Here is a 21,724-nt window from a genome sequence, read left to right as displayed (position 1 = left end):
CAGTTCATGTATGGCTCGCGTCAGCTTTCCGCCTGGTTTTTCATTGCGCAGATCCTGTCTAGATTCTAGTCATTTATATCCGGTTTATACCGCAGTGTTATCGTTCCCCCACAGATATGCAGAGTCGAGTGCTACTCTAGATTATTCTGGCCAAAATAACTCTATGCCACCCCTGGCTGGTTTACCCATGGGTCTACTTTCAGGGGTCTTCAACAGGGGGTCCCTAGGGGGTCCTCAGAGTTATTACAGGGGGTCCGCCAAATCCTTGTGTTATGGGGAACATTAGCTGAAAATAGAGTTGTGAGCTTGTAGATTGGCTATTTTCGGAGAGTTTGGTGTAGAGGGAAAAAAGAGCAGACAAAGTACGGAGTACAGGTCAAGTTGACTACATATTGAGGGTTCAAAGGGTTAACTATCTGAAAATACACATTAGCATGAATCCAATCTGAAAAAGTGTAATGTGCAACACAGTTTTATACAATATGTGGGGGTCCCTGCTTCATCTCTCTCTCAGCGAAGGGGTCCTTGGTTTGAAAAACGTTGAAGATCCCTGCTTTAGACTAATAATGTGGAGCATCCACAGACCCATTCTGTATCAGCTACACTAAATCCAGCAGCAAAGCTGATCATCATCAGTTACATTCCACTGTAAATTGCAACGTGTGGAATCTAATTCAGAGCATTATTGATCATCGCTTTAATCATTTCTAGGCTGTATATTTGCCTTTTTTTTTACTGGAGGCATTATTAAAATAGGTATAGAATACAATTCGAAAAAGTGGTTTCTATTTTATTTAAAGCATTTTGCATTCTAAACACATTTCCACTTAAAAACATGTCATTGTTCTGCATTTGTGCTTAAATTGCAATGACCAATTGGCAATCCATTATGAAACTGCTGAAAGGTTTTTCTTGGGTATTTCTAAGCTCCCTTTGGAAATTTGTCAAAATAATGTTCTTAAAATATAATACCAAGTTAAAAAAGGCTTTTACTAATTGTGTGGTAGGCTAGTTTACATTAGTATTGGTGTATATTAAGATGTAGCCTATATCAAGATGATGAAATTACATGTAAACAATATGGCAACATTTAGTCTCGGATACTAATTCATTTGTTCATGCAGGACAAGTTCACATTCTGTCAAATGTATGGAAATAAAACTTGTAGGAGAAGCACAGCAATGGCTGCTGATACTCGTAAGTTTTACATTTCCCCCTCAAAATAAAGCAGACCACTGGGCCTTTTTCATCAAGCCTGTCTGAGGAGTGCTGATCCAGTTTTATCGACCAAGTTCCCAAGAGCCCATTCATTTATTATGTCCTGAAACGATGCATTCACTCTTTTGTTTTGTTTGATTTATTTCATTAATCTTACAAATTATGTAAGATTATGTTCCTTTCAAACATAAATTCTTTGAGCATAATCTTAATTCTCAGTTTTTATATTACCTAAGTGTTTCATTGCCGGTGAAGCACCATTGTTGCTCAGATTTTGAAATGTGTGGATTCTTGTTTTCTCTACTCCCTCCATGTCTTTGATATAATCATACACATGTACATTACATTATCATTTAGCAGACGCTTTTATCCAAAGTGACTTACAATAAGTGCATTCAACATAGGTAGGGAACGAAACTACTAATCACCAGAAGTCTTAAGTGCATTTCCTGCAAAAACAAGCAACCAAGAGTATACCTAGTGCTAAGGTAAAAGTGCAATATATCAGCTACCTACTTTCTTAAACAGATGAGATAAAATAGCAAAATCAAATGAGCACGAGCTAAAACAAATAAGTGTATCGACTAAACAAGATCCAATAAATCCATGTTAAAATGGACTACTGATCCGTGGTCAGCTTGATGGCCGGATTTGATCTGTTTTATAACCCTAAAGTAACATGTGGCAGTCATAATAATAGTGTGTATATACAGTGTGTGTGTGTATATATATAATGATTAAAGCAATGATAATTATTTCTCAAGTAGGCCTAATAAAAAAACCTGTTTTTCTTTTTTTGGGGAAAAGGGGGGAAACTCAAAATGGCAGACACATTTGTTTAGCATTGCCCCAGGGTGAGGTGTGAGTCTTCATACATACAGTGTCAGTATGGGGCATTGGGGGGTGTTAACCCTGCTCTACAAGTGTTAAAATGTTCTTCTTAACTCTCAGCCCAAGACCCATCTAGACAATAGATCTTTCACCAAAAGGGAACATCTGCTATCTTGTGCTGTTTGCTTTCAATCTAATTGCCGCAGGGGACAGGAGACGGAGGAGGGCCTCCTCTGTGTTGCAAATGTACTCCGTATTTACACTTTGCCTCTGGGTAGGATGGGATTTGCATTCACACTATTGACAATTTAATGTGATTGAAATTCCTATACGGCCGGCTGCCTGTATGAACTTGAATGAACTTGTCATCACCATGCACCCTATATTATTTACCCGTTTCAGTAAATGTAAAAATGAACTTGAAAAATAACAAATCTACAAGCTCACACTGCGTACTGAGTCCTTCTTATGAAGATTTATTATGTTGATGTAAGCAAAGACGACAATGTAAAATAGTAACTGATAAATGAAGGTGATTTTGGTAGGTGATTAATTCTGCCATATGCTTGTTGGTGTATTATAATACACAGCCAGCACCATTCACACACAAAGAGTGGGGAGAAACTACTACAGCCAGTAGAGTAGGTAACTATGTCGCCTGCATTTTGGTTGCTATAACCACCACCCTTCAATGACTCATCATTGACGTCCTCCTGCCAGGAGGAGCTGCCATTCAGGTTGTCGAGACTCACACGTACGTCACTGTTAACATGCGAAACCCCCATCGCGCATCACCACCACAGCTGTTGAACTTAGCTCTGCCCAGACAACAATGTAACAACTAAACTTCACTAAACAACAACCACTGTAATCAGTTTTGCTGTGGTAAGAAAACATTTAGTAGTTGACATAGTTTGCAGACAGTGAAGCTCCTGTGTGTGCCAATCTGTCGGTCTCTCAGTTTGATTGTGAGAAATAAGTTAGCAGGTCATGTGTATCTTATCAACTTTTCCAATACCTGTGAAGTCAAGCTTGGGAACAAAGGTTGTGTGATGTTAAATGATGGTGGTGTAACCCATGGGCATGCTGAGTATAATGGTGACAGGGAAAGCATGTGCCGTGTGTGTGTGTGTGTGTGTGTGTGTGTGTGTGTGTGTGTGTGTGTGTGTGTGTGTGTGAGAGAGAGAGAGAGAGAGTCGGTTGGCCAAACTCATTGCTCAAGTTAACCCCCCACCCCTAAACACTGCAACCTTCCTGTTCTCTTGTGTTCAACTGACACAGGCCGAGTTCTGTGTGTGTGTGTGTGTGTGTGTGTGTGTGTGTGTGTGTGTGTGTGTGTGTGTGTGTGTGTGTGTGTGTGTGTGTGTGTGTGTGTGTGTGTGTGTGTGTGTGTGTGTGTGTGTGTGTGTGCGAGCACGCCTGCCCTCCAGGACACTGAGCTCACTCTGGTTCACTGCCAATGTTATGCCCCACCTCTCTGTAGGCTGGCATGCCTCTCCCTGTCACTCTGGCTAACCAGACAAACTATTTCCAGCATCACCTTTTCCTCACTCGCTCTAAAGATAAACATCTCTCTTTATGCCTCTTTCCTCTTTCCTTTCTAGCCCTTTTCCGCTATTTTAGCTCCTGGCACCTGTTAACACCAATTGACACCTCTCCACCTGCTCCACATAAAAACAAATAACTTAGGTCAAACCTCCATGTTAAAGTGCCTGCAGGTAGTCTTTCTTAAGAAGTTATCTTCAGGGGCCCTAGTTTTACCTGAGGCCCTATGTCATTTGTCAGTCAAAATGAGTAGCTTTGAGGTAATGGCTCAGCCGCGACCTCCGACTCAGTCATTTGTATATAGTAGTTGCTGTACCTGAATCCATAAATACCATAATTAGGACATGGACTTTACCTGCTGTTGACAAGGGTGTTAACTAAATTCCTGCAATATTTTTTTTTGCATGATTTGGACCCACTACACATTACCTTTACATTGAATGCGTCCCTTCTCCACTTAGTCCTCCAGTTTGTTTCAGGTGGCTCTGCTGCATTCCTTTGTATCTCAGCTGTCAGACAACTCCCAGTATGTGTTGTCCTCATTGTGTTCTTTCAGACAGGAGAGAGAAACAGCTGTATTACGCCATTTCATTTCATTGTGTAATAAAATGGACAATGAATTGCCCCCCCCCCCTGCTCTCTCTCTCCCTTCCTCTCTCTGTCCATCTTTCTGTCTCCCTCTCACACAGTGAGTACTAGATTGAAAGCAGCAACTGTCAATTTGGAGTGCCTGTTACCTGTACTGCATGACAGAAAAGACTGCGTATGTATGTCACAGCCCTCATGCATGTTTCTGGGCATACTAAGTGTCTGTCAGTAGTACTCATCCCTGGTTATAAGCAGCACTTTGAGTGTGTGTGTGTGTGTGTGTGTGTGTGTGTGTGTGTGTGTGTGTGTGTGTGTGTGTGTGTGTGTGTGTGTGTGTGTGTGTGTGTGTGTGTGTGTGTGTGTGTGTGTGTGTGTGTGTGTGCGTGTGTGTGTGTGTGTGTGTGTGTGTGTGTGTGTGTGTGTGTGTGTGTGTGTGTCTGAGTGGTGCAAGGAGGACCAGAGACACTCAGCGATGCCAGATACTTATGTGTATATCGGGTATCACACTGTGCTGGCGAAGAGCAAGCTAGGATGCCTGATATTGACCCTCTGACCCATAAACAGCATCCCTAAAGAGAAAGTGCATCTCTTAAGTCCACTGTACATTTACATTTGATTTTATTTTCAAGGTTATTTTATAGTCAGTGACTCAGGTTAACTCAACAACTTCCATCCAGGATTACAGAGTGCCTTTGAGCAAGGCACTTAAATCCCAATTGCACTATGAATTATGTTAAAGATATGCTGTGTCCATCTGAAAGAAATTTGCTGGACGTTTTAGAGGTAATATGCCAAGAAGGTTTGACCAACAATCTCTCTATCTTCTGTGGCCTAATGGATAATTCATTATGACCTTGTCTACAATGGTTTGGAGTGAAATTGATTAAATTAGCCTAAAAGTCTGACTGTACCTTGTGCTGTTTACATTTCTGACTAATAAAGTATTCAAATTCATAAACTGTGTGAATGCCTTTGGTAGACTAGGAGCAACTGTGACTGCACTGTTTACAAATGTTCAGGATTTAGATAATCTTGTTAGACTGGTGGGGTCTTCTCTAGGAATTACTAGTAGCTCTGAGGCGTCTACAAGCTGCTTAATGACCTTGCCAGATACATATGGCTTATTTCTCTCTTGAACAACGGGCTCCCCAAGGCTTGTGGAGAAATATAATGATTTGATCAGTCACACACCTAAACAACTATTAAAGTCAGTTTCATTTTCATTGGAGTGGAAAATTGCTGAACAGCAGATAAAAAAAAAAAAATCATTCAAGTCTGATGTTTATGGCCATTGTGAGAAATGATGGAAAATCATGAATTCCATATCAGAGTGGTCTACTCAAGCGTTGAGATCAGCTGATCATGGACGTTCTAGAACAACATCAATAGAAGAACAACAAGGAAGTGAAAAAAAGCCAAACAGCTTCACAACAATCAGTTGTGTAGTTATGTTGTATGATCTAAACAATCCATGTTTTTTTTTAAAAAGTCATCGGTTTACTCTGTCAACGTTTCCTTGTGTTATGAATATTGATTTAATTTTATGTAATAAAACGCCGAAATAAATGACATGTTACGGGTCATACGACGTGATGACGTTTATGTGAGGAATGTGTGTGATTTGCGGGTTCGATTGAGGGGGTGCTGCCCGCCGAGGCCGCCTCCCCGGGTATAAAAGCTCCATCTCTAGCATTTCGTCTTCCTCTTTCTGTTACCTGGCTAGGGGCAGCTGCTGTGGCCGTGTGGATTCTGTGGAACTAGTAACACCGGTAAGTGCGATGCTAGCTTTAATTGGAACGTGATTGGGAAAGTTCAGCTTTTATTATCGGTTGGCGTGTCGTTGTCCCCGGCGACTTTTAGGCGACTCTGTGAAATGTAATGTGCTTTGTTGGGTCTTTTTCCTTAACTTGTGGACTTCTCGGTTATGTAATAGTTAAATTAACCTGTGGCTTTGAATGGACGTGATTCCCCCCCCCTTAACATTTGTTTTAAACTGTTAACAACGCGAACAAATGGAGATTTATATGGCGTTTGGTTTTGGTAGTTTACGTGTTGTAACATTTGTGTGGAAAACCGTTAAAATGGGGGAGGGGAGACAGTGGGAAATGGAACAAAGGGGCTTTTGGAAGAGATGAACCAGATGATGCTTAACTGGAACGTCTTTAACTACAAACTCTGAACAACTGCATGCAGTCATACGTGATAAGTGTTGGGTCCGGTATGTAGTGTGAATATTTTGGCAATCTTAGTGCAACTTAACACGACGTGGCCCATGAAGTAACACGTGTCTCTTGGCCTGGCCTGTCGCCGACTGAGGCCTAGCAGTCCGCTAGCGACCACTTGTTTTGTGACTAACTCCTCCCTTCCTTCCCTTAAACCACTACATCTACCCATCGACTTCTTGAGCCCATTTTTATCCTTAAATATGTGCTTAAGGGCTGGCCTTGGGTGTCCTTTTTTTTTAAATACTTTAAACTTAACAAGTGAACTGGTCAAATGCTGTGACAAGGCTACTAACAAACGGAATATTGGCTGGTTATTTAACCTTAATGAAAGCGAATGTGTGACCAGCTGTAAGTGACTAAATGGGCATTTTCCTCTTTTTTTTGGTACAGAAACTTAAGCAACAATGGGAAAGGAAAAGCTTCACATTAACATCGTGGTCATTGGCCATGTCGACTCCGGCAAGTCCACCACCACCGGCCACTTGATCTACAAGTGCGGAGGCATCGACAAGAGGACCATCGAGAAGTTCGAGAAGGAAGCCGCTGAGGTAAGCGCTCTTTTATTTCGATCGCAGTGTCTAAAAGTTTTCAACCACTTTAAATTAAAGATGGCGACGCCAGCGTGCCTTTTCTGTACCCAACAGCCCGGCACAAGGGTGTGGGACTATGGGTATCGAGTGCGCGCAAAGCGGGGTGGGGCTTGCGCGTTAGTGACGGCGCACTTTGTTCAGTGGAGCCCCAGGCCTCAAGCCTGTCTTGATCAGTGTTGCCATATTTTGTGAAAAATAAGCAACCGGGTCTAGGAAAACAAGCCCAGAAGAAGCTACTTGGGCAACATGAGCTTGTGGATCTGCTATTTTCAAAACTCATGTCATAAAGTGTGGAATAATTGGAATATCTTTTTTGAAACATTATACCAACACAAATGTTGCTGGCACAAATCATTTATGGAAACATTTGAACAAACTACCAATTTTTTACAAGCAACTTAACTGAAAGAAGGCCCAAAGTCTCTTAAAATAAGCCAACATGACAACACTGGTCTTGATATGATTAATTTTATACCAGTTTCAACACTTATGAATGGTGCTTGAATGATTGAAATTAACCTATTTGAAAATTTTTCTACAATAGCCTGTTCACAATATATTTCTATAGCTGGCTTTTGTAAGAACTGTATGGAAAATTTAACCACCAGTTTCTCCAGCTTACTATTTATAGGTAGGCTGTGTTTGAGTAAAATGAGAATTTGAAGTGCTATGAATGGAACAGTCTCTCCCAAATATCGTCATTAAGAGCATTATTTACAGAAACAGCTGGTCAAAATAACTATGCAAACATGGTGGTTCTATTGCAAAATACTGGTTATAAAAGATTTGGTCCAGGTGGATGCCTATCCTGTACCCCATTAAAGTAGAATAGGTGTGCTTGTATTGGAATTCAACAAATACTGGAATGGAATGACTACCAACACATTTGAGTGTATATACTGAATTTAATGTAAATCACTCTATAAATCAGCAATTTTCAAATGAGTAAAGTCTAGGCCCCTATGCCACTTGTGACTGAATTTTAGTTTTATTTATTCTGATGCAATGATTTTGATCAGCCTAGTTAATAATGCAACTTGTTTACTTACCACTACAGATGGGCAAGGGCTCCTTCAAGTATGCCTGGGTGTTGGACAAGCTGAAGGCAGAGCGTGAGCGTGGTATCACCATCGACATTGCTCTGTGGAAGTTCGAGACCGGCAGGTACTACGTCACCATCATCGATGCCCCCGGACACAGGGACTTCATCAAGAACATGATCACTGGTACCTCTCAGGTGAAGACGGACCCTTTATTCAACCTGTTGAAACATTTACATGCATTGTACATGCATTTGAGCTTATATTAATTTTTAGATAAGTTTTAAGGAGTTGAAGGGTAATGCACATGAATATTGCTTAGGTGTCATTGAGGTTTTTTTCAGTGTTGTGAGCTGTGCGCTCATTCAGACAGCACTGTTCTACTGACAAAAAACTAACTCTACTTTTTCTTAAGGCTGACTGCGCTGTGCTGATCGTCGCTGGTGGTGTGGGTGAGTTTGAGGCCGGTATCTCAAAGAACGGTCAGACCCGCGAGCACGCCCTGCTGGCCTTCACCCTGGGAGTGAAGCAGCTTATTGTTGGAGTCAACAAGATGGACTCTACTGAGCCCCCTTACAGCCAAAAGCGTTTTGAGGAGATCACCAAGGAAGTGAGCACCTACATCAAGAAGATCGGCTACAACCCTCTCACCGTGGCCTTTGTGCCAATTTCCGGCTGGCATGGAGACAACATGCTGGAGGCCAGCGAAAAGGTGACATTTTGAGATATTTAAAAGTTATAATTGTCTTGAAATGTAGGAAGAAAGTAAACCAATACTAAATTATTTCCCTTGTGCAACAGATGCCTTGGTTCAAGGGCTGGAAGGTTGAGCGCAAGGAAGGTAATGCCAGCGGAGTCACCCTGCTTGAGTCCCTGGATGCCATCCTGCCTCCTAGCCGCCCCACTGAGAAGCCCCTCCGTCTGCCCCTGCAGGATGTCTACAAGATTGGCGGTAAGGGTCTTCTGATCTGCCTTAAAAGTGATTTGAGCTGAGAATTCTAAAGTTAGATGTAAGATGTTGATGGTGTACTATGTCTCTCAATCCTGAGTACTTTCTAGTCTAGTGGAACACTGCAACATTGAAAAGTTGCATAAACTAAAATCATTGTTTCATCAGGTATTGGAACTGTACCCGTGGGCCGCGTGGAGACTGGCGTCCTGAAGGCCGGTATGGTCGTCACCTTTGCCCCTGCCAATGTGACCACTGAGGTAAAGTCTGTGGAGATGCACCACGAGACACTGGTCGAGGCCACTCCCGGCGACAACGTCGGCTTCAATGTCAAGAACGTGTCCGTCAAGGAGATCCGTCGTGGCAACGTGGCTGGCGACAGCAAGAACGACCCTCCCATTCAGGCCGCCTCTTTCACTGCCCAGGTTGGTGGCAAGATATATTACTTAAAATAAGGGTTAAATGGGTCTATAGTCTGGTGGTAATTAGGAAAGAGTACAAATTCACCAGCTTCAATTTTAGTGTCCAGTTTTCTGCATAGTACTTTGTCATTACTTCGAACTTTACTTTCAGATACGAATATTATTTCTATCGGCATATGGAGCTTTAACTAACAGTTTTAACCAAAAATATCACTTTCACTACCTCAAGCAAATGACTGAAATGTACATCATCTAACCTCTTGAATTCGTTTCCACAGGTCATCATCCTGAACCACCCTGGCCAGATCTCTCAGGGTTACGCCCCTGTGCTCGATTGCCACACCGCTCACATTGCCTGCAAGTTCAGCGAGCTCAAGGAGAAGATCGACCGTCGTTCCGGCAAGAAGATGGAGGACAACCCCAAGGCCCTGAAATCTGGTGATGCCGCCATTGTTGAGATGATCCCTGGCAAGCCCATGTGCGTGGAGAGCTTCTCTGAGTACCCTCCCCTTGGTAAGTTATTCCTTTATGTACACATCACATCTGGTTATTGCTGCATATACACCTCACCTCTGTTTAAGCAGTATGTTCAACTTTAATGGGTACTCTATTATGTGGAAGCCGCAGTAAAATGCCAAAAGGTTTGTCCATGTCTCTTTCCCTATTCTAAATTTCCCCTGTCTTCCACAGGACGTTTTGCTGTGCGTGACATGAGGCAGACGGTGGCTGTCGGTGTCATCAAGGCTGTGGACAAGAAGCTTGCTACTGGTGGCAAGGTGACCAAGTCTGCACAGAAGGTCGCTACTGCTAAGAAGTGAATTCTGTGCCTGTCAGCTGCCCCTCGGGTTGGAGGGTCTGCAGCCTATCAACCTGCCGAAGATTCCCAGAAAAAGAACCTGAGCTCTTTACTAAAGGACTGGTTAATGCTGATTAAAACTCATCGAAAAAGTTTTCGCAGGAAAGGAACACAACATGGATAAATTTACAACATTGTGGCATCGTCGTCTTCACCTGAATCAACAAGATGACAGTGCCTCCTTTTCAGTTAAAGTTTAAGTTACAGCAAATGGTTTCGAACTGTTCTTGATGTTGATGCCACAAATCTGAAATTGGAAAGAAAAGCTGCTGGTGTAACTAATAAAAAGTATTTGAAAAATAATTCTGACCTACCTCTTTCTCTATAAGCTTTTAGGTGAAGATTTTCTGTCTCAGATTAGCCTTGGTTTGTCCACCCTAACTTGCAGCTGTTTTTAACCACATGTTATCAGTGACAGTGAAGTGTTCCTTAATGTCCAATCGCCTTGGTGGGGGCACACTTTGCCAGCCAATAGCACCCGTATTCTAGTCTGACAGCAGCTCCAGAATGCTCAGCCCTCCCTCGGCTTGCTATAAAAACTCATCACAGATCATATTCTGTCCTTTTTTTCCTCCGGTCTAAGGGACAAACCGTTAACTGTCTGGGCACAGGTCAGTAAAATGTGGGCTTTTGCAATTTGGCTATACATTTTCAATCTTATGTGCCTATGTTGTTGGCTGTGGTAATTGAAAGGCTGAGATTGTATGGGATGGGCTGTTGTCGGATTAGACTGCTGCTTGTATAAACCATGGATTGTTATAAAGCTACATCGCAGTGACTTTAGCCTTGTAAAGGTTGTTTGTGCCTTGTCATAATCATGTGTGCTCTGCTCAGTGTATTTCAAGCTGAATAACGTTTGCTAGACATGCATGCTCATTAACGGTAATCTAAGCCATCATATTTCAATTTTAAACATATTCCATTTTAAGATGAGTAACGGAATGTGCTTCTTATTAGAAGCGAATTTGGAATAGTGAATGGTATTGCGTCAGTCAAACGAGCCATTTTCGCCTCTGCTCAATATAGTGGCTTCGAGTTGCATGCACGCGCATTCACCCGGCTGCTCGGTCACCGAGCGCGTGTCTGCTGCAGACAACATGGCGGCGCTGCATCACCGACTCAACATGGACGCCGGTACCGAGCACATGGTGCATGAGTCACCAGTTCCCCCTCCCGCATGACTAACGGCATCGAATATGATATAACATTCATTATACGTGTCTGGGCTATAACGTCATTAAAGCTGGACCGTAAAGTCTGCGAGGTGACTATTCACTCAAGTGTTTTCTTTCCAGTAAGTCAAAATGGGGAAGGAAAAGATCCACATTAACATCGTGGTCATTGGTCATGTCGACTCTGGCAAGTCCACCACCACTGGTCACTTGATCTACAAGTGCGGCGGCATTGACAAGAGAACCATTGAGAAGTTCGAGAAGGAAGCCGCCGAGGTTGGTTTGGATGGGCCATCTATCCATGGCCATTCTATGTGTAATTTTAAACAAATGTAAGAAATATATATTTAAAGTGCCGTAGGAGAGAAACGGGCGTGGTGAATAGAGGCTGTGTTCATTGCCTTGACACGACTGCCACCCACTGGAAAAAGCATGCTCTGACACTCAAATGGTCAAAACTTCATGCACTGCCCAATATTTAGACATCATTTAGATACTGTAAAATAATTGTACATTGTATCAAGTTGTCAAAAGAAGAGAATTGGACTTGACCTGTACTTTTTTTTCACCAATTAAGTTAAACTAGGAATGCATTTCCACTCAATCATAAACAAATTTCACCATTATTAAATCTGCCTCAATTGGACCGAAATTAACTAAGCCAGTGCCGATACCTTATTACAAAAGGTATTTAAGGAACAATGTAGGATGACCAGACAATTGGAAAATAGATCAGCCTTAAAATACACAATTATTAAACCATGGGTAGAGCCAGTAGCTAATATCACTACCAGGCTGAGTTATTGGATTCATATTGGTACAATCATACAATATAAACATTCATGTTTCTGGGATGCACTTTTGATGAAAGCCTAATTACATACAGATTAAACAAGCTTCATAAGGAAAATCTGTCATAAGTAGGCTTACTTGATACTCGTTTCTAAAGGTTTAAAAGTGTGAAACAAACTAATTTAATTGTGTATTGTTTTAATACAATTCAATCGTAAGTAAATGTCATAGCGAGGTTCCCTTATAAGCCCTCCTAGGGTTCTTTCTTACTTAAAGGGGTAGTTCACCCCCAAAATAACTTTTTTTCTATTGATTACTGACCATCTGGAGCCTTGAATTCATAGATATTTTTTTGTTTTTGTCACATTCCTAAGCCAATAATTTGATTATAATAAATGTGTCCCCATTGATTCCGGTAGGAGACACAAATGCATTTGTGTCTCCTACCGGAATCAATGGGGCTAAATTTATTATAATCAAATAATAAAGGAAGGAATGCGACAAAAACAAAAAAATATCCATGAATTCAAGGCTCCATGGGGTGAGTAATTAATAGAAAAAAAGTTATTTGGGGGGTGAACTACCCCTTTAATCCTCTTCGTTCCCTGTGGAACATAAGGCTGCCCTAAGGTTTCTTACCTCACCTTTTTCTTTATTTTTTTCTCGTTCTTGTGAAAGATGTAGGCTAGTAATAGTGTAGGTATATGAATATCATCCTTTATTGCGCAAATCAATAAAATAATAAAGTACTATATGAATATATAGTGATTTATCAAAACCACTAATTGAATACATTTCTATCTGCACCTGAGATGATGAAAATATACTGAAGTCTGGGCTATCTAATGACAATGTGTTAGATACAACAAGGCTTGGAAAAAAAACAGGACCCCTAATCTGCATCCAGTGGGGAAAATACATAGCCTAGATACTGTTTGTAGTAGGAGAGACTAGGGACAAAAGTAACACTTTTTGTATTTGCCTTCATAATTCACAGACTACTTGAAATATCATAGTAATCTTTTGCTATAAGAAACATATATATGTGTCCTAATTAATAATACAAATTTTAAGCTTTCACTAATAAGGACCAGACTAAAATATTAATTTGAATGCAATGAATCACAGTGTTACAATTGCCCCCATGACGGGGGCAGTTGTAAGAGTAGTTGGGGGCAATTGTAACACTGTAAAAATAAGTAATATTAATACACTTTATCTCAAATAAAAGCACATCACTAAGTAATATGTATTTTTTATAATGTAACAGTTTTACTTACGAATGTTTTATATACATAATTACAATTATTTTGTATTTTTATTCGAATGATTTTATTTTTCAATTTTGTTTTTTCAAATGTATGTCTATTTTTTATTTAAATGTATTTTTACTTTGAACTGTAGTGACATTTAATGAAATATGTTCATTTACTAACATAAAAGTATGAAATCCCAGACAAAAAATCTGCTTGCATTGAAAACACATTGTTACAATTGACCCCGGTCACTTTGTTACAATTGCCCCCGATGGGGCAACCATGATAAAATCCCATATTCTATCTAGAAACACCTATACTAGCATAGGCTGCTGATGTTAATTTGTGACCAATAACATAGAGATACAATTCATCCAAGTTTAAATTAGCTGACATTTTATCTTTAGACAGCAGAAGGAACATACCGTACACCAGGGGTGCCCACACTTTTTAAACTTGAGTTCTACTATTGAAATTGCCAGCTCAAGGTGATCTACCACTTGCGCGTGCATGAGTGGTAGGCATGGTGGTAGGCATGGTGGGCGAAATTTGCGTGGTTTTGGGTGGATTCTTTTTTCTTTTTTCTGTTTTTTGGTTGGTTTTTGTTAGTTTCTTTTCCGTTTTTTGGTTACTTTATTTCGGTTTTAGGGTTAGGGTCAGGATTAGGTTATTTAATTATTATTTTTGCCTGATTTTACCGATTTATTATAAAAAAAAATGTAATTCATTCATTTTATTTACCAACCAACAAATAATTATTATCCCATTAATGAAAATACTTAAACATTTACCTATGGGGGCTAAATAACAACATTAAAGGCGGTTACACACCGGCGAATATGCGAATATAGGCCTACGCAAAATTCGGACTCGTTCCGAATAATTAAAAGACGCTTTTTTCGCTCCGAAACTGGTTTGGAAGCTTGCATTGACTTTATAAGGTTTAAAAAAAAAACCGTATTATTCGCATGAAAAAAATCGCCCCGGTGTGTAAGGACCTTAAGGCATTAGGACTGTTTCAATATTTTTCCTGGCACCCCCCCCATTTAGTGCCGCGCCACCATTTTCTGCCACAGCGCCACCTAGAGCCTAAAAAAAAAAAAAAAAAAAAAAATTTTTTTTTTTTTTTTTTTTTTTTTCAGGGGCATTGCAGGTGGTCTACCTGCGCAGCCTCTGCGGTCTACTGGTCGATCGCGATCGACGTAATGGGCACCCCTGCCGTACACTAAAAAAAAATACATTTACACCTCAAAATCAGTTTTTTGTTGAAAACTTCTGCTGAGATGAAATGATCATTCTATCCTTCCATAGGCAGAGAGAGGACCCTACTGAGCATGTGCACAAGAAGTCTCACCCCTCCAGCTTATTTCTAATTAGAGTTATTGAGTGTGTTACTTTTGCCCCCTGTTACTTTTGTCCCTGGTCTCCCCTACTTCAAGGTTGGCTTAGAGGAATGAATATTAGCATTGTTTAAGATTAGGCACTTCAGGATTATCCAATATTTGTTCACTTAGAAATGAGGAAAATTAACATAGTTGGTATAATAAAGATTTTCTAATTTCCCAACACATTGAATTTGTATTTCTTGGGGAGACAGTTAGGTTCATCTGCTTCCTCTATGGTGAAATGGGAGTTTAAAAAACAAATATTTCTTTGGGTGGGGGGTTGTTCTTGTTAATTCATAATGGAGAGTCCCATTTAATTGCTTTTCCTGCTTTCACACTTTATTTCCGCGGTATCATCGTTCTATAGATGGGCAAAGGCTCCTTCAAATATGCCTGGGTGCTGGACAAGCTGAAGGCAGAGCGTGAGCGTGGTATCACCATCGACATCGCTCTTTGGAAGTTCGAGACAGCCAGGTACTACGTCACCATCATTGATGCCCCCGGACACAGGGACTTCATCAAGAACATGATCACTGGTACCTCTCAGGTGAACACTTTATTTCAGCCTGTTGAAATACATTAGCACAATATTGTACCAAGTCACATCATTTTGTTTCTTAAATTGGAAACAATTACAAGTAGCCTGTACTAAGGACACATAGGTGCAGACCATAGCTACACCATCATTAACATGGACAATTGAGTTTCCATTCAGCATTTGATATAAGCTTGACTGACCGTAGTCAGTCAAGAACTGACTCGAATCTACCTAGATTCTCACAAAGTTCCTACACATTTTTTCCTATTAAGGCTGACTGTGCTGTGTTGATCGTCGCTGGTGGTGTAGGTGAGTTTGAGGCCGGTATCTCAAAGAACGGTCAGACTCGCGAGCACGCCCTGCTTGCTTACACCCTGGGAGTGAAGCAGCTTATTGTTGGCGTCAACAAAATGGACTCCACTGAGCCCCCTTACAGCCAGAAGCGTTTTGAGGAGATCACCAAGGAAGTCAGCGCCTACATCAAGAAGATCGGCTACAACCCTCTCACCGTGGCCTTTGTGCCAATCTCTGGCTGGCATGGAGACAACATGCTGGAGCCCAGCGACAATGTGAGTAACACCATGGGTGGAGTTTAACCTTTCATCTGAGCGGGGGCACAAAAAGGAAGATGTAATATGATAGCAGGCCCTTCAATAACCACGGATGCAACTTTTAACTTTGAACACAGATCAACATGGTGCACATGACTCTAATAATCCTAATGTTTACTAATGATTAGCAGGAGATTCACGTTGGTTTTGAAATGATGACAAAACGTTTAACTTTGCATAGTGAAAGTTAGTCATTGTTATTTATTTATGGTTTGTTAAAGTTAACTAACAAACTCTGCACATGTATTAAATTGTAAATTCATCTGCTAAGGTGTAATTTTTCAGGTCATCACACATTCCTTGCACACCTGAATAAAATAGTTAAAGATAAAGATTTAACCCATTAATACCTGGAACGCATCTGTGTCACTTTAGATTTATTTGGCTATTCAAAAATAGCAGATATACAAGCTCATAGCGCGGCACCGAGTGCCGCGCTATGAGCTTGTAGATCTGCTATTTTTGAAAGATCTTGAAAATATTTTTTTATATTTTTTTCAAAAAACGGTTTGGATTTAGAAAACATTTTTAAGAATCGCCTCAGGTCTTAATGGGTTAATATGCAATGTTTTGGTCAGGGACCTTCTTCATAGGCATATACGACTGTATGCCTGAAGAAGCTCCTTGACTGAAATGCTGCATTTTAGCCTAAACCTTAATTGAGCAAATGAAGACGTGTGAAGGTGTCCCTGGTTCTTCAAGGTGTAATATTAAGTACTTTGAGTGGGTTAAACTGCCTCACAAACATTTAAAAAATCAGGATGAAAATGGTGGCCAATCCCATAATGTTGGTAGTGTAACCAGTGGGTTATGCAGTAAGAGGGTTGACATAAAAAGGAAAGGTTGACATTTTATCACCTCCTCTGTGACAAAACCAATCACATATCTCTACATGTAGTTGTAGTTGTCATTCCTTGAACACAGTTAAAACATCACATGCCAGGTCTCTGCAGGGTGTCTCTCTGACACTATGACAGCCTATCAGTAGGAATATGTGTGTAGTGTGATGGGAAATGGCTCAACATTGCCGTTATGACATCAGACATACAGTGTATTTCTCTAAGCCTCACTCAACCTCAGTCTCTTGTATCCCCCCCTTAAATCCAGATGGTCTGGTTCAAGGGGTGGAAAATTGAACGTAAGGAGGGCAGTGCTGGTGGTGTGACGCTGCTGGAGGCCCTGGACTCCATCCTACCCCCTTCCCGACCCACCGATAAGGCCCTGCGCCTGCCCCTGCAGGACGTCTACAAAATTGGCGGTAAAGATTATTTTATTTTAGAACATAGTTAATTGAGGTTGATTTGAAGATTTATATGTTACGTGGTCAATTTGTTTTGGATTTAATCAATAATGCACAAAATATGTCATGGATTTCCAGTTGTTGACAGTTTTAAGTGAGAATGTGATTAAATTTCATTTAGACATTGCCTCTCTCTCTCAGGTGTGGCAGGACAGTCTAGTTCAACTGTCAAACTTAAATATGGCATAATGAACTCTTATTCTATTTCCATCAAGATCTTCCCATAATGACATTATATATTGATGTAATGTAAGTTCTCTCTTGCTTTACTTCTACATCCATGTGCAGTGATGTGGTAGTGGGCCGCGGTCTATGGACCCACATGATGTAGAATCCTGGATGTCATTCTCCTTTGCCTCCCATCTGCTGTGTCCTTCACATTTCCCCTATGGGCTTTCGTCTCCCTCAGGTATTGGAACTGTACCCGTTGGCCGTGTGGAGACTGGCATCCTGAAGGCCGGTATGGTCGTCACCTTTGCCCCTTCCAATGTGACCACTGAGGTAAAATCCGTGGAGATGCACCACGAGACACTGGTCGAGGCCACTCCTGGCGACAACGTCGGCTTCAATGTCAAGAACGTGTCCGTCAAGGAGATCCGTCGTGGCAACGTGGCTGGCGACAGCAAGAACGACCCTCCCATGCAGGCCGACAACTTCACTGCCCAGGTGAATCCCAAGAATAGGAACATGACAGATAAAGAAGGAAGGGGTGTGGTTTGAGAAGAGACTCTCTAGCTGGAATCAAACCCAAACCCAGAGTCATGAAAAAATGAAGTACCCTGCAGGGGTAGTGAGTAGAAAAGGGTTATGAGTCACTGTGTCCCGTCTAATGTGATTTCATTTTGAAGTCAAAATCTAATCCGGTTCACCCTCCTTCACCTCCTCTTCTGTTTCCCTTTCCCCTCTCACCACCTTACACATAAACATGTGTGCTCTTTCTCTTCCTCCCGCCACAGGTCATCATCCTGAATCACCCTGGCCAGATCGCTCAGGGTTACGCCCCTGTGCTCGATTGCCACACCGCTCACATTGCCTGCAAGTTCAGCGAGCTCAAGGAGAAGATCGACCGTCGTTCCGGCAAAAAGCTCGAGGACAACCCCAAGGCCCTGAAGTCCGGCGATGCTGCTATCATCATCATGATACCAGGAAAGCCCATGTGTGTGGAGAGCTTTGCCCAGTACCCTCCCCTGGGTGAGTACATTACATAACTGTCCCTTTGCTGAATACCCTCCCCTGGGTGAGTACATGACATAACTGTACCTTAGAGCCCACTTGAGTCTGTTAAGTATGACACCCACGGTACCATGGTTAGGGGTCCAGTTTCCACTAGGACTATCCATACCAAGTCAGTAAAAAAGTTACGATAATTGCCCAGAATAGAATAGGTCAACATTTAGTAACACTCCCTGAATTAACTCCATGGCCTGTAAACTCCAGAGTGTTAAATTTTGTTATTTAGTATTGTGGACCCTTTCGGGTCCATTTGTACACTCTCAGAATGAAATGAAGTCTGAGGATTTGACTATGTATCTCCTTTGCCACTCCTCCCGCCCCAGGTCGTTTTGCTGTACGTGACATGAGGCAGACCGTGGCGGTAGGTGTCATCAAGGCCGTGGACAAGAAGCTTGCCGGTGGTGGTAAGGTGACCAAGTCCGCACAGAAGGTCGCGAAGACGGCCAAATGAATTCTCGTGCACGACGTCCAGCTGACAGACATGGCTCCACCGCAGCAGTGGCAGGTGGTGCCTCATCTTCCTCCTCCTCTTCCTCCACCCTCCTTCCTCCACTCGCCCCTGTCATCTCTGAGGCACAGCTCTCTACTTAAGGACTGGCTTATGCTGATCAAAACCCACCGCAAAAGTTTCCGCAGGAAAAGAGGGCTTGTGTTTTAACCAACCAGTCTGCTTTCGGGAAAATCATGATTATGTTGATGATGATAATTATGATAATTATGTCCAAAGAAAAATAAATTCTTGAATCATTCATTGCCAAATCAAGAAGTTGTTCAGGCTTGTGTTTTTCTCAATTTAGGACATTTTGACACCTTTTATACTTTCCTTTATAACTAATACGTTGCTGAAATCCTCACAAAAGGGTGTATTTCTATGTTTCAGGGCAGATACCATTACATTGAACAGCTCACAAGACAACAGCACAATCATAAAATGTCCCAAGGAACTATTACTAGTAAAACACTTTCACTCCTATGAATAATAACTCTATGAGGAAATAAAGAGTTAGGTTCACATACATATTTTTTATAGTAGATTTTTTTTTTTATTAAAAGGGAAAGTGTTGAGGTGGAAAGTAGGTCATCAATCGTGCATAGCACTCCTACACATTAATCTGGTTTTAAACAAACAGGAACTTGACCTCTCCTCATCGTTTGTGTGAGCTTGTGTTTGACAGTGACAGTTAAAGGGATTTTTCACTTTCAAAAATGTTTTGGGTCATTTCATTGTCTACTCAGGCTTTTGGGAGCACCCCGGACAGTTTTTAAGTTGCTTGATTCAGTATTTAGATATTTTATATACATTTTATCAGACACGCCCGGACGCCCCCTTCCTATACAAACCCATTGTAACTTTAAACTCCATTTTAATCATGTTAGATTAATCGGAAACCCCCGTCCTTGGTTCTGGTGACTGATATTGTCCTTCTAATACTTAAGTAATAAGTAAGTAAGTAATATGTGAGGAGACCGTGTTTTTTCAATTACTTTTTTCATTTATTTTTAATATTTCTTTTGGAAAATGAAAAAAATATAATACAATAAAAAAAAAGTAAAATAAATGAAAAAAGTAATCGAAAAAACACGGCCCCCTCACGTATTAGGAGGGCAGGATGAGTCACCAGAACCAAGGACGGGTGTTTTTGATGATGTTAAAAATGTATTTGAAGTTATAATGGGGTTGTATAGGAAGGGGGCGTGTCTGATCAAATGTGTTTGATAAAATGAATATCAAATATCTAAATACTGAATCAAGCAACTTAAAAACTCAGGGGGCTCACAAAAGCCTGAGTAGACGATAAAATGACCCAAAACATTTTTTTTAAGTGAAATATCCCTTTAAGTAGTGACGGACAACTGGTCTCTCATTCATAGCAGTTAAACAATAGTAGGATTAACCCAACTCGGATATTTAAAATAATAAGGTATCTGTGGAGAAATGAAAGTGCTCAGTGTAGCAGACAGAAGCAGGACAGAATGGAACATTGATTACATTTAAAAGCTTAAAAACCACACGGATGAAAAACTAAACAGAAGAGAACAAAATACCAAAGGCTTCTTCTCTTACTGTACTTTATTTTACAACATTTTTAATGTTTTCCTTTTTGGATTTACATACAATACAAGACATAATTTTCATACACCCCAGTATCTATCTACAGTATGTATCCAACCACCCACACAGACCCAAACACCCCCAGACTTATTATCTTTTTTGCTCTTTGGGTGCAAAAATGTAGTCTTTTACTTAAAAAAGTTCATTCACTGTCATCGAGTGTTGATGATGGTCTGAGGACCAAAAAGTAAAAAAATATATCTTTGCATCCAAAGAGCCTCAGTATTTGTTTGTCAGTGTGCAAGCCTATATTGTAATTTATGGCCTCTCGCACCTGTCTTCAGCCCTAGGAAGCCTTCAGTTTAGAGCGCAAACTTTTCAATCTTTTACTTATAATCAAAAATGTAATTAATGTCTCCATTGGAACCACGCCAAATAACACAGTCAAAGGATTGGGGTCCAAAACAATGTCACATTTATATGAAAGGGTATGAAATATGTCTGATCGAGACTTGAATAGTTTTGGACATTCCCAGAAAATATGACAAAGGAGGGCCATATCATGACTACATCAAAGGCAGGGCGGATATAAACCAGGGTACATTGTAGCCAACTTGGTTCTGGATAGATGAAGCCTCTGCAGATGAAGCCTATCTTATTTTAATTAACAGCATGAACAATTTGGCTACATACTGTAGCCTTCATCAGCAATGAAAATGGAAGCAGGTGGCAGCATATAAAGCTCAATGGCAGGTGCCTGTTAATAGAATAGAATAATTGAAACATAAGAAAAACAACACATAAATAAAACATATGGTCATAATACTGAATAACAAATTGCATAAAGTGTGACCAAACTGAATACCAATACCAATACTAATACAAAACGAGACCAGAGTAAAAAAACTACAGAGCAAAAAAATAAAATCAAAAAAATAAAAGAAAGCAGCATCCTAACTTGAGGCCTTCATTAAGGCTCTTGGTGTGATGGTGTCTGTCTAATAAATAAAACATTTTCTCTATCCCCTCCGCTCTTAGGAGGGCATCTTTCGTCATGCCTTTTTAATATTACTTGTGTTCAGTTGTACAGGTCCTTCCTTTTTTGTATAATGCTTCCATG

At 40.9% G+C, this 21,724-nt stretch overlaps 2 protein-coding genes across 2 annotated transcripts; both read left to right on the top strand.

Moving 5' to 3' along the window:
* Window positions 1-6,811: 6,811 nt before the first annotated feature.
* Window positions 6,812-10,567, top strand: LOC308095057 (elongation factor 1-alpha; the record flags this gene model as incomplete). The annotated part of the gene is made up of 7 exons (XM_080441973.1): window positions 6,812-6,955; window positions 8,055-8,234; window positions 8,453-8,749; window positions 8,839-8,989; window positions 9,155-9,411; window positions 9,687-9,921; window positions 10,099-10,567. 7 exons carry the CDS (start codon window positions 6,812-6,814, stop codon window positions 10,224-10,226), a joined length of 1,392 nt encoding a protein of 463 aa, XP_080298099.1. The 3' UTR covers window positions 10,227-10,567.
* Window positions 10,568-10,729: 162 nt separating this feature from the next.
* Window positions 10,730-19,317, top strand: LOC308095058 (elongation factor 1-alpha-like). The gene is made up of 8 exons (XM_080441974.1): window positions 10,730-10,875; window positions 11,560-11,712; window positions 15,237-15,416; window positions 15,680-15,976; window positions 17,126-17,276; window positions 17,728-17,984; window positions 18,275-18,509; window positions 18,875-19,317. Exons 2-8 carry the CDS (start codon window positions 11,569-11,571, stop codon window positions 19,000-19,002), a joined length of 1,392 nt encoding a protein of 463 aa, XP_080298100.1. The 5' UTR covers window positions 10,730-10,875; window positions 11,560-11,568; the 3' UTR covers window positions 19,003-19,317.
* Window positions 19,318-21,724: the final 2,407 nt, after the last annotated feature.

The sequence above is a fragment of the Gymnoscopelus braueri genome (assembly GCF_963280865.1).
Source record: "Gymnoscopelus braueri genome assembly, chromosome: 11".
NCBI classification, from domain to species: Eukaryota; Metazoa; Chordata; class Actinopteri; order Myctophiformes; family Myctophidae; genus Gymnoscopelus; species Gymnoscopelus braueri.
Note: the sequence above shows the minus strand (reverse complement) of the source record. Positions and strands in the feature narration are given on the sequence as shown.